This window comes from Lynx canadensis, chromosome A3, assembly GCF_007474595.2.
Source record: "Lynx canadensis isolate LIC74 chromosome A3, mLynCan4.pri.v2, whole genome shotgun sequence".
In the NCBI taxonomy this organism is placed as follows: domain Eukaryota; kingdom Metazoa; phylum Chordata; class Mammalia; order Carnivora; family Felidae; genus Lynx; species Lynx canadensis.
The window spans coordinates 87574185-87586459 of NC_044305.1; the positions used below are offsets into that span (position 1 = coordinate 87574185).

General features: G+C 35.7%; 1 protein-coding gene across 11 annotated transcripts in view; it reads left to right on the forward strand.

The window, feature by feature from the left end:
* Nucleotides 1–12275, forward strand: part of ZNF638 (zinc finger protein 638) — an 86427-nt gene that overhangs the window by 31953 nt on the left and 42199 nt on the right. For 10 of the 11 annotated variants that reach the window (XM_030310812.2, XM_030310805.2, XM_030310808.2 and 7 more), the window contains 4 exons: nucleotides 245–391; nucleotides 1521–1643; nucleotides 7037–7095; nucleotides 7458–7510. In XM_030310812.2, coding sequence (XP_030166672.1) covers nucleotides 245–391; nucleotides 1521–1643; nucleotides 7037–7095; nucleotides 7458–7510 — 382 coding nt within the window. The remainder of the gene's footprint in view (nucleotides 1–244; nucleotides 392–1520; nucleotides 1644–7036; nucleotides 7096–7457; nucleotides 7511–12275) is intronic. The other variant, XM_030310811.1, reaches the window with a different exon arrangement.

The following is a 12275-nucleotide window of genomic DNA, read 5'->3' on the forward strand; positions in this document are numbered from 1 at the left end:
TAAACAGAAAAGAGCATTTGTGATTGTGTATGTATAAACTCTGACCACTGTTAGGGTTGAGTGGTAAAATATAAAACAGTTTTTACTACTTCAGCATTTAAAATTTTTTTTAATTGTGCTAAAATATTTAGAAGAGTCTGCTTAAAGGACTAAGGTTAATGGTAGCAGAAATTATATTGGGAATTATTATTGTACTTCACAGCTTAATTCAGTTTTTTAAAAATTTTCTTTCATTCAAATATAGCTTCGGAAAGACCAGTCTTCGCATTATGGTTCAGTTCTTCTTATATCTGAATTACCAGAGGATGGCTGTACTGAAGAAGAGATTAGGAAAATGTTTCAACCATTTGGAAAAGTTAATGATGTCCTCATTGTTCCTTATAGAAAAGAAGTGAGTCTCTGTTCTCAAAATGCATACAAAGTTATTACTTGATAAAGACTGATGTTGGATCTTTTAGTAGCTTTTACTACATATATAATTAATAATTGAGAGTTAATGTAAATGATTAGATTCCAGTGAACAAGGTCCCAGCATACTGTTTTATATCCTTTACAACAGGGATTGGTTAACTTTTTCTGTAAAGGGCCTGATAGTAAATATTTTAGGCTTTGCTGTAAGATTGAAGATACTCAACACTGCCATTGTAATACAAAAGTAGCCATAAATAATATACAAATGAATGGGCATGGGTTTGTTCAGAAAAACTACTTGTGAAAACAGGTGACGGGTTATAGTTCGCTTTCCATTGCTTTACACACTGGTAAGATTATAGCAAAAAATGACTTTGGTGTACCATACTTTTTACATGTGTATTGTATTCCTATGCCTCACACAGTAAAGTTCATTAAAATTATGAACAACCCCAGACTAAGTAGAACATAAAATCGTGAGACAAGGGGCGCCTGGGTGGCTCAGTTGGATAGGTGTCCGACTTCAGCTCAGGTTATGATCTCACGGTTTGTGGGTTTGTGGGTTTATGGGTTTGAGCCCCGCATCAGGCTCTGTGTTGACAGCTCAGAGCCTGGAGCCTGCTTCAGATTCTGTGTCTCCCTCTCTCTCTCCCCCTCTCCTGCTTGCACTTTATCTCTCTTTCTCAAAAATAAATAAACACTACAAAAAATTTTAAAAAAAATTGTGAGACAAAACAGGAGAACATAGTTGGTAGTGTTCATTGTTGCAAGAAACTTAAAAATGTCAGACTTAAAGCCGCTAGACCAGATCTTGCCTTCTCTGGTTACTCAGCCATGCCTCCTATGTCTCATGGTTCCACAAGCCTGCCATGGACCCCTGTTTTCCCCGTCCTTTCTTGGTAATAGTGTAGAAATTCTATAAGGTTAAATGTCCCATTTCATGTGCGAAAACACCATAGAGATCAAATGACACTTGAGCAAAACAAAAAGAGGTAAAAGGAACCAGGAGTTGAGGTAATTTCATAGTTTTATGTTCCACAAAAAGTACCAAGTCATACAGAGAATTTTGAGTTAGATTTTTGACTAACAGTATAATACATTTTATTTAGGCTTACTTGGAAATGGAATTTAAAGAGGCAGTTACAGCAGTCATGAAGTATATTGAAACAACACCTCTTCTGATAAAAGGGAAAAATGTGAAAATATGTGTTCCAGGAAAGAAAAAATCACAGGTAAACTGGATTTAGATCACACATGTTTCATTGTTGTTGATTAATTTGATGATACGAACAGGGGCGCCTGGGTGGTTCAGTTGGTTAAGCATGGCTCAGGTCATAACCCCCGGATTGTGGGATCAAGCCCTGCATCGGGCTGTGCACTGAGCCTAGACCCTGCTTGGGATTTTCTGTCTCTGTCTCTCTCTGCCTCTTCCTCCCCTGCTTGTACGTGGACTCTCTCTCTCTCTCTCTCTCTCTCTCTCTCTCTCTCTCTCAGTAAAAATAAAATAAAGTATGATACATACATAAAAGGCATAAAACATAAATGTTCACTCAGCAGATTGTATGTTCACTCAGCAGATTTAATATAGATTAAAATATATTGAAATTAACAACTTTATATAAATAGCACTATAAACAGTATTAAATGGCAAGCAGTAGAGCAGGAGAAAATACTTAACAAAGTTAGCAAACATCTGTGAAACCTCTACCTAGGTCACAAACTAACATTGACTACATCCTGGAAGCCCCTTGCATACATCTTCTGAATTCTTACACCGTCCTTTCTGCCTAAAAGTAATCCTTAACTTGATTTCTAATACTATAGTTGAGTTTTGCCTATTTTGAACTTTAAATAAACAATTATAGAGTGTATATAGTCTTTTGGGACTTGTGTTTCCTTAGAAGTATTAATATTTATGAGTTTAGTCTTTCTAGACATTTTTTATGCTTTAGTTTAACCATTGGTAATGTCTGTGAAAGTACTTAGAAATATTCAGTAAGCTTTGCTTTGTTCACGAGTATTCTTTTCATGTAATTATTATATTTGCTGAAGAATGCCTACTTTATAGGGGCCTTGTAGCACTTTTCAATCAGTGATTTGGAGCTCTAACCATGTTAGTATATGTAGATTAATTATAGCTATTATAATTATTAGCTATTAATTACTATTTTAATGAGCTATGAATATCTGTTCCCATCTGTCTTTTAGGTTGTATTTTTTAAAAGACTTTTTAAAAAACTATTAAAAAGTTTTGTTTGGGGGCGCCTTGGTGGCTCAGTTGGTTGAGTGTCTGCCTTGATTTCGGCTCAGTTTATGATCTCATAGTTTGTGAGTTCGAGCCCTGTGTTGGGCTCTGCACTGACAGCGAGGAACCTTCTTAGGTTCCTTTCTCTCTCCCTCTCTCTCTGCCCCTCCCCCTTGCACGCCATCTTTTTCTCTGTCTCTTAAAATAAATAAACTTTAAAAATTTCATTTGGGGGTGTTAATGATTTTAGATACTAATTTTGTACTATGTATTTTCTTCCTCTGTGTTGTTTGTATGTATATCCATATATGAAGTTTTTAGTTTCAGTGTACTCAACGTTGATTTTTTTCCCTCTTAATGGCTTTTGCTTTTTTGCTTTCCTCTTGTTTTAGAAGACCTTCTCTATACCAATGCCAAGAAGATATGCTTCCATTATTATTTTAATGTATAAATTGTGGTATAATGTGTTATTGGGATCAACATTATTTCCAAAATGGAGACCCAATTAGCCGAACACCATTTGTACCTAATTGGTTCTTCATTGATTTCAAAAACTATCTTTATGTGTATAAATTGCCCTGCATATATAGATCTGTTTCAGACTATTGTTAGCTCAGTCTGTTTATTTCTGTTCCAATAATACATGATTTCAGTTATTATTACAGTTATTATAATTTTATATAATTGCCTGTCTTTCTGATAGAATCTTTTTTCTTTGTTCCTTATTTAAATTTAGTTAATCTTGAACATTTACTCCTGCGTATTGGTTTTAGAATCAGTTTAAGTTCTCCTGAAAACTCTTTTTGGCAGTTTAACTGATACTGTATTGTGTATTGAAATTTTTATAATACTAACTCTTTCTGTTTAGAAAGATGGCTTGTCTCTGTTTATTTAGACCTCATTTAGTTTCTTTTCCTAATGTTCTTTTGTAAAGTTTCCATAATGTACATTTTGGAGGGGGTGTTAAGTTTATTTCTTACATTTATTTGTATATATCATAAATACTAGTTAAATTGCTTTTTGATAAAGCATCTATATTTTTTAATTTTATGTTTTCTGATTACTTACTAAGTAACCCATGATCCTGGTTTACATCTGTGACATGCCATCTCTTTATTTCCATTGTCCTATCTTGAATAATGAATTTTATGATAACCTTAATTATTACCAATTTTATTACTTAGAATTTCTTATATTTTCCGCTAACAGAAAATTTCACCAGTAGTTTATGAAATAAATGAGAGGTTTATTTATCTCCTAACAGAAAGTCTGAAGGTAGGTGGTACACGGTTGGTACAGGAGCTCCGTGTCATCAGGAACCCAGCTTTTTTGTTTTTCTGATCCACCACCTTTAGCATGTACTTTTCATCCTCCGTTGATGAAGATGGTTGCCATACCTTCTGGCACCATTTTTATCTTCCAAGCAGAAAGAAAGGGATAAAAATCAAAAGCAATATGGGTTTTGATTTTTTTTTTTTGAAAGAATAAGTTCCTGAGCAACTTTTATCTACAATTGATTTACCAGAACAGTGACATATAACTTCCTCTAGTTGCAGAGGTGGAGTGAGAAGCAAGAATTGCATGCATAATTTAAGAACATAAACTTTATCCTGAAGACAGTTAAATGTTATTCCAGGTTTTGAACAGGGCTGTGACACAAAATGGATTAGATTCATTTGGGAGTGATCTGCAGAATGAACTAGGCAAATGACTGAAGAAGGGAAAGAAAGAAAGCTTAGCAGATTGATTAAAGGGAAGAAGAGAAAAAAAATCAATGAGGTCCAGTTAAAATACTTATTTAGTCCATCAGGCTACTATAATAATAGTAATGGTTTTGGGTACATACGCAAACTTGAGAATAGGAAGGAGAAATGGCTCTTACTCTCAAACGAGACCTGACCGATCATTCAATTGTGAAAACTGGGGAGATCAGTCTTATTTAATACTGAAAAATTTAATCTGGGGAAATGGGCGAATAAGGATACATCTAGGTTATTAGAATATTTCAGTAAGATTAAAATAATTCTCTTGGATAGCTTTTTGATAAGTTTGGTAAGGTAACAACAGAGGTCCAAGAAAAGCCCATCCATATTTACCATTCTGATTTTCATAGTAATGAATAGGGGAAACTATCAGCACTAGAAACTAGAAAATATGCACTCTACATGTCAAAAATATTGTTTTTCTTCAACTAAATATAGTTTGGGTGGTGCTGAATTGAAGGAGCCTTACAAAGCTAACTCCTGATTCTTCTGTCCTAATCTAGCATCATTCCTAGGGATTGACTGGAGGAAAATCCCATGCAGGATTCCAGCTATGGCTTTTTCAGATTGGAAGTGTATAGATAACCTTCTTGGCCTTTTACCACAGGGGGAGAATCAAACTTTCTTGCCAGAGCAAGCCAAAAACAGGCTGGGAACCCAAACTAGGAAAAAGAAGGGCAGTGCTACTGCTTTCTTGGTCCAGATCTTACTTTTGGCGTGAATAGTCAAACCAAGACAGGTTTTCTGTCCACATTTGACGTTTCAGGTTAAGACTGCCTTTGATTCTGGGCCGCCTGGGTGGCTCAGTCGGTTGAGTGACCAACTTCGGCTCAGGTCATGATCTCACGGTTTGTGAGTTCGAGCCCCACATCGGGCTCTGTGCTGACAGCTTGGAGCCTGGAGCCTGCTTCCGATTCTGGGTCTCCCTCTCTCTCTGCCCCTCCCCCTCTCATGCTCTGTCTCTCTCTGTCTCAGAAATAAATAAACATGAAAAAAAATATTTAAAGACTGCCTTTGATTCTGGCTGTGATTCAAAGAATATTCTCTCCATTTTGCTACTTTGAATCAATAAATGATACAGAAAAGATGAAAATTTCCCACATCCCTATATTTAAACCTGAAGGATTAAAATGAGTCTGCACAACTCTAACAAACTTAATTACCTTTAGTTATAAGTCAGTGTAATCTTTAATACTGATTCTTAAAACATTTTTGAGCTGCTTTCTCCACCGCCACTACCAAGAATCTGATGAAAGCAAGCATTGTTTTTTTTCCCCAGAGAAATGGACCATTGTGGTCCATACTCCTAGAATTTTATTTAAAGAAGCAGGAGCACTTGATCTAGAAAAAAGTATCAGATTTTCCATTGCAACTACGAAATAGTGCTGCAGCTCAACTCTGCAAAAACAAAACAAAAACAACAAGACTTAAAAAATTTTAATTTAGTATGTTTTGGCAAAATTCATGGAGACGTGACTTCTAAAACCTAGAGCAAGCAGTCAGCTAAGATCCAAGAAGATTGCACGGAAATGAAAAGCAATGCTGGGAAACAGTGATCAGTCGTTTGAGCATTATAGAAAATTCTAATGAGTAACAAGGAGATAAAACCAAAGATACAATCAGAATTCAGATGAGAATTTGATTTCATTTTAATTGAAAAACTATTTCTTAAAAATCTGTTATGTGTCAGGCATTGTGGTATCTGCAGAAGATATAGTGGTGACAAGACAGAGGTGCTTTCTTTAAAAAAAAAAAAAATGTTTACTTTAAGAGAGAGCATGAGCAGGGAAGGGAAAGAGAGAGAGGGAGAGACAGAATCCAAGCAGCCTTCATGTTGTTAGCATGGAGCCCCATGCAGGGTTCATACTCAGGAACTGTGAGATCATTGCCTAAGCCGAAATCAAGAGTCAGGCGCTTAGCCGACTGAGCCACCCAGGCGCCCCAAGACAGATGTGCTTTCACCCTTCTTGGAACTTAAAGTCTATTCGTGAATATTAAAGAGTTTAAAATGGTGAAGACGAAAGACATGGTGGATACATTCAGGAAACCCAACTTGCATATAACTAAAATTATCCTCTACTTCCAACCCCAAGCATCCTTTATACTCCTTAAGCTAATAGGCATGGATCTCAAAAGTCTTTTACAGTTGCTGTTCCTTCTGTCTGGAATGCTTTCAATACAAGGATTCGCTTGCTCTCTTATCTCCTTTAGGTGTTTGCTCGTATATCACCTTTTCAGTGCGACTTGCATAACTTATTGAAAGTTGCACAGCTTCTCATCCTCAACAAGAGCTTCTGTTTCCCTCTTCTGTTATTTTTCTCCATAGCACTTGTTGCTAACAGATATATACATATTTTTAATTTCCTTATGGTCTTTCTTTCCTTACCCTTTGAAGTTAAACTCGTTTGAGAGCAGGGTCTTTGTTTTATTCACTACTCTCCAGTGCCTAAAATTGTGCTTGGCAATTAGTGAGAATTCAATAAATATATGTTAAATTGATCTGAATTTCATAATAATGTTTTTTGTTAAATTTCTTGTACTCTTGTGTACTTTCTAAATTGCCTTTTGTATTTGGGGGAAAAAACTAATTTTTTCTTTTTCAAAATCTTTTTCATAGAACAAAGAGGTGAAGAAAAAAGCATCAGATTCAAAGAAAACAGCTGCATCTACTTTAAAGTAAGTAATTCCATGACTTTATAATGCTAGAATGAATGGGCATATGAATTAAAATTTTAAAATTTTTATACAACTGCATTTTTAATATATTTTATTACCCTGACTCCAGTTTAAATGGGACATTGTTCAAAATGAATACATTAAACTTTAAATTTTAAAATATTTACGTATATAGGTATGTAAGTAAATAAGTTCTGTGACCAGTGTGGGGCTTGAACTCCCATCCCTGAGATTAGGAGTCTCGTGCTCTACCTACTGAGCCATCCAGGCATCCCTGAACTTTTTTAGATCTAAGTTTTGCATCTTTAAAAGTTTTAGAACTTAAAATTTCAATCTTTGCCTAATTTTTTTCTTTTCAATAGAAAAGATCTAGATGCTTCCAAAGCTGTTGATACTGTGACTTCAGGTGCTGCTGGTAAGTTACTTTTAATACTCCTCCAAATGAGTATATTTTGTCAGTTTACTAAAAACTTCTTGCAAGATGATAGTAGAAAAACATTGTTTATTGTGCTTTAGTGAAAGGGATCCATATTGGTCTCTGTATTAAGCTAGTGGTTAATATTTAGTACATAAAGATTCAGTGAGGTAGTGTGTGTAAAATACCTACCATAGTACCTCCTTCCATCTCCTACCAATAAGACAAAACATAAAAATACGTTAAGATTGCTTGATTGGTCTCCTTTGATTTTGAAAGTTTGCTGAGAGTGCAAAAGTAAACAAAACAGACCAAACAAATTGATGTCACTACACTTCTGTGTTGAAGTTGTTTCTTTGTACTCAGGAAAACATTGCAGATATTTATTATGTATCTAGCTAAGTGAATTTTGCATATAGTTTCAATAAACTGCATTTTCTCAGTCTGTTTAGGTTTGGAAAGAAGTTATTGCCGAAACAAACGGTCTTGACTTTAGTAAGAATAGATAGCTTGATAGTGAAGGATGAGACAGAAAAACTAAAATAAATAGACATAAAATATATTTAGAAAGTTAAATTCTTTTGTGTGTTATCTCTTAGAAAAGCCAGTGTACAGTGTATTCTGGATTTCTATTCAGAAATTCATATGTAATATGTATGGGGAAGGAGGGATAGAGAGGTGCAGAAGATTACTTCAATTAGGGAGATGATAAAAGTAACAATTGGGGAATCACTTTGTTATAGAAAGCCTTGAAAAGTCATGTTGGGAAGTTTTTAAGTTTGACCCTGTTAATAGCATTTCTCAGAATATGGTGTGTTAGAGACTAAGTCCTGGAAGATACTTTGGATCAAGTTTGTATTATAGCTTTTTCTTTTTTTTTTCCCCCTTTAAAAAAATTTCATAGACTACGTTCCCATTATTAAATCCTGCAGGGCAGGAAAGAAACCTGTTTAGCTTTGTTTAACCCACTGTTGATGAAGCTTGGCTAAGGTACTCCCCGTTTTTTCTGTGTAAGACCTAGTGATAATTAGTATAGACTCTGGGAAATTGCCATAGAGAATAAACCACTAGATTGTTACATAGATTGGATAAATGGAAAGATTGAAAAATCCTGTTGAGAAAACACAGTTGGGATTCCCTTTAAGGTAATAGGGACTGGATGTAATAATGTTAATTAAAATGGTGTGGGGTGGTAAAATTTGAATTTTTATTATATAGAATTTTTTAGTGGATAAAATTTAAAATTAAAATAATTTAAAATGTTCAAGGTTTTAGGCTAGGTGGTTTTTACCAGAAGATGTGGCAATATTGATTATAATAGGAAAATTTAGATGCAGTGGTCTCTTTGAATTTGAGGAAAACCATGAACTCACATTTCAACGTTGATAAATTTCATCTGTCAAAGACTATCGGACATATTGTCTAGGTCAGCCAGTCACATGGTGTTAAAAGTGGGATACCTGAGAAATTGTTTGTCAAGATTGAGGTCTAAATTTTAGGAGTGGTCCTAACACATAAAAGCAATGAGTAGAGGGAGAAGTGCTTCAAACCAAGTATTTCCTCCCTTCTAATATAACTATAGAAAGACAGGAGCCTGTAAGTAGGACTGAGAAAATGTCAGGTGAGAAAGGTGAGGGTGTATGGTACCTTTTTTTTTGAGATCAGCAATGTCAGATTGGACAGTGACAAGTTAATAATGGGAGTTTTAAAGAGAACTTTGATTACAAGCACAAATCAGGATGAAGAGAAGTCAGGAAGCAAAAGTATAATTTGATCAGAATGATAAACTTCAGAACTGTTACCCATCACTAATTAAAAAGAAGTAAGAGGGGCGCCTGGGTGGCGCAGTCGGTTAAGCGTCCGACTTCAGCCAGGTCACGATCTCGCGGTCCGTGAGTTCCAGCCCCGCGTCAGGCTCCGGGCTGATGGCTCGGAGCCTGGAGCCTGTTTCCGATTCTGTGTCTCCCTCTCACTCTGCCCCTCCCCCGTTCATGCTCTGTCTCTCTCTGTCCCAAAAATAAATAAACATTGAAAAAAAAAATTTAAAAAAAAAATAAAAAGAAGTAAGAATACTGAGCACCTACTGTATGCTTATAATAGGAGGCACTTTTTAAAGTGTTAGGATATGTCAGTGAACCAAATAGGCAAGATCTCTATTTCCAAGTAGCTTACATATTACTTGAAGTGACAGATAATAAATACTAAATAACGTGCTTTATAAAGTGAGAAGAGCTGTGATAGGTGATCCAGGGTTAGTTTGATTTGGAGTTAGAATTTACTGTTTAGAATTTGGTAATTATTTGTTAATTAGAAGAATCTTCCAAGGGGCATAATCTGTGCCAGAAGACAGAAAACAAGAAAAAGAAACTTACCATTGGTTATGATAATTAATACCAGGCAATTTATGTTATGTCACTTAATCTTTCAAATCACCCTTCTCATTTTATACATGAGAAAACAGATTAAGAGAGTAAATAATTTAAGTTTAAATGACTTATTCAGGGTTACATGGAAGAGTTAGGATTCAGATCTAAAACTGTATGATTTCAAAGTTTCTCACCTATATTAAACTGCCTCTCTGAGAATAAAAACTTGTTTTTCATTTCCTTTGATTGCTCTTTTATCGTCCCTTAATTGTTTCCCTAAATGTCTGTTCCTCTTATGTCATACTTGTCTTCCTGGTTTTTTTTCTTCTCATGTAGGTTTAAGGACCAGTGACATTTTGCATATGTACAGAAACCTCTCTATACCCTTAAGTTTACTCCTCTCATTTTCTTGTGTCATCTAACAGTCACCACTAATCCTCCAGTGTGGAAACTGTTAGTAATCCTATCCCTGTCCTTTTTTCTTCTACCGAACCCTGTTCAAACTTAAATACCATTCTTCCTCTTTTCATCCAATCCGTGGCTGATTCAAACTAGTTCTCTCACAAATCTGCCTCAAACTATGTCTTTCACTATTGCTGCATCACACCTGTAACTGTTTTAATTGCTTCACATTTGAATTTTGAAGGTAGCCTCCTGACTGGTGTTTATATTCCACTCTCTACTTCATTATTCACACTGATGCCCAGAAGTCTCTTGAAGGCAGATCTGATCATTCCACTTCTAGTGACCCACAGGGGAAAGCCCAAATTCTTCAGCGTTGAATAAATGACCCTTTACGCTTGTCCCAGATTACTTTTTCAGTGTCTTGTCACCTGTATGCTGTCCATTTGTTTGGAATTGTCTGAATTCCACTTTACTTACTAAGCACTTGTTATATACCTGCTTAAGTAGGTGCCAGGCCTTGTGCAAGGTACTAAAGATAGAAAGTTAATTACGACTCCTTTTTTAGGGTGGAGGTGGAGGAAATTCTAATTTATTTTTTATGGCCCATCTCAGATATAACTTCTTTGTGATACCTTCTCTGACTCACCTAGGCAGTTAGAAGCTCCCAATTCCCTTCTAGTAATACTGGATACATTGAGTGACGTGGTATTAGTAGTTTGTTAAGTCTATCTCTTTTACTTGGCTGAGTAAGGGAATATTTGTAGGAGGAAGAATACAGGGACACTGAAATTGAGTTTATATTGTTGCGGCTGAACCCGTGGGCAAACATAGCCATAATTTTCTAGTTTGTCATCCTTGATTTAATGATGTTTTTTGTGTAAGATTTTATTGGTTTAGTTGTTTGTTTGTTTGTTTTTAGTAAACGTATCTTATTCTTTATGCTTTTCAATTCCTAGATGAAAATGACTTTTCTTTTAGGAAATAAAACATGAACAAATGAAAAAAAGAGGCAAACCAAAAAACAAACTCTTAACTATAGAGAATAAGCAGATGGTTACCAGAGGAGAGGTGTATGGGGGGAGGGGTGAAATAGGTGAAAAGGATTAAGAGTTCACTTATCTTGGTGAACAGTGAATAATATATGGAACTCCTTTTTTTTCCTAAGCCTGTTTTCTTCTTTTTTAATGTTTATTTTTGAGAGAGAGAGAGAGACAGACAGAGCACAAGTGGGGAGGGGCAGAGAGAGAGGGTCACAGAATCCGAAGCAGGCTCCAGGCCCTGAGCTGTGAATACAGCCCCACACGGGGCTTGAACCCACGAATCATGAGATCATGATCTGAGCTGAAGTCAGACGCCTAACCAACTGAGCCACCCAGGCATGAATATTATATGGAACTTCTATATTGTATTCCTGAAACTAATACAACACTTGATGTTAACTACACTGGAATTAAAATTAAAAAAAAAAAAAAAAGAGTGACTTTCAATCCTTTATTTCCCCAATAAAAGCACTCGATTCAAATAGTTCCCACATCGGAGTTCCACAAACCTTTAAGGAAGCAGTAAATCTAGTTTGATTTCAGCTATCCTGTGGCATTCAGAGGAAAGGAAAACTATCTTTAAAACTGGAGACGGAGAGAAGGGAAACAAGAAAAAGCAGGCTAATATGGACATCAGTGCTGACAGAGACACTATATGCCTATCAGAAGGGTTAGACAAAATCGTAACACCAAATGCTATTAAGGATGTAGAGAAAGTTGTAAGTTGCTATTGGGAATTTAAAATGGTACAGAAAAGAGTATTGCAGTTTTTTTTAAGTTAATGAATTTAAGTAATCTCTGTACTCAACATGGGGATTGTACTCATGACCCCAAGATCAAGAGCCGCACTCCCTGCTGACTGAACCAGTTAGGTGCCCAAGTATTGCAGGTTCTTAACAAAACTAAGCATATGCTTACGATAGCACCCAGTGGTTATGCTCTTTGGGCATTTAT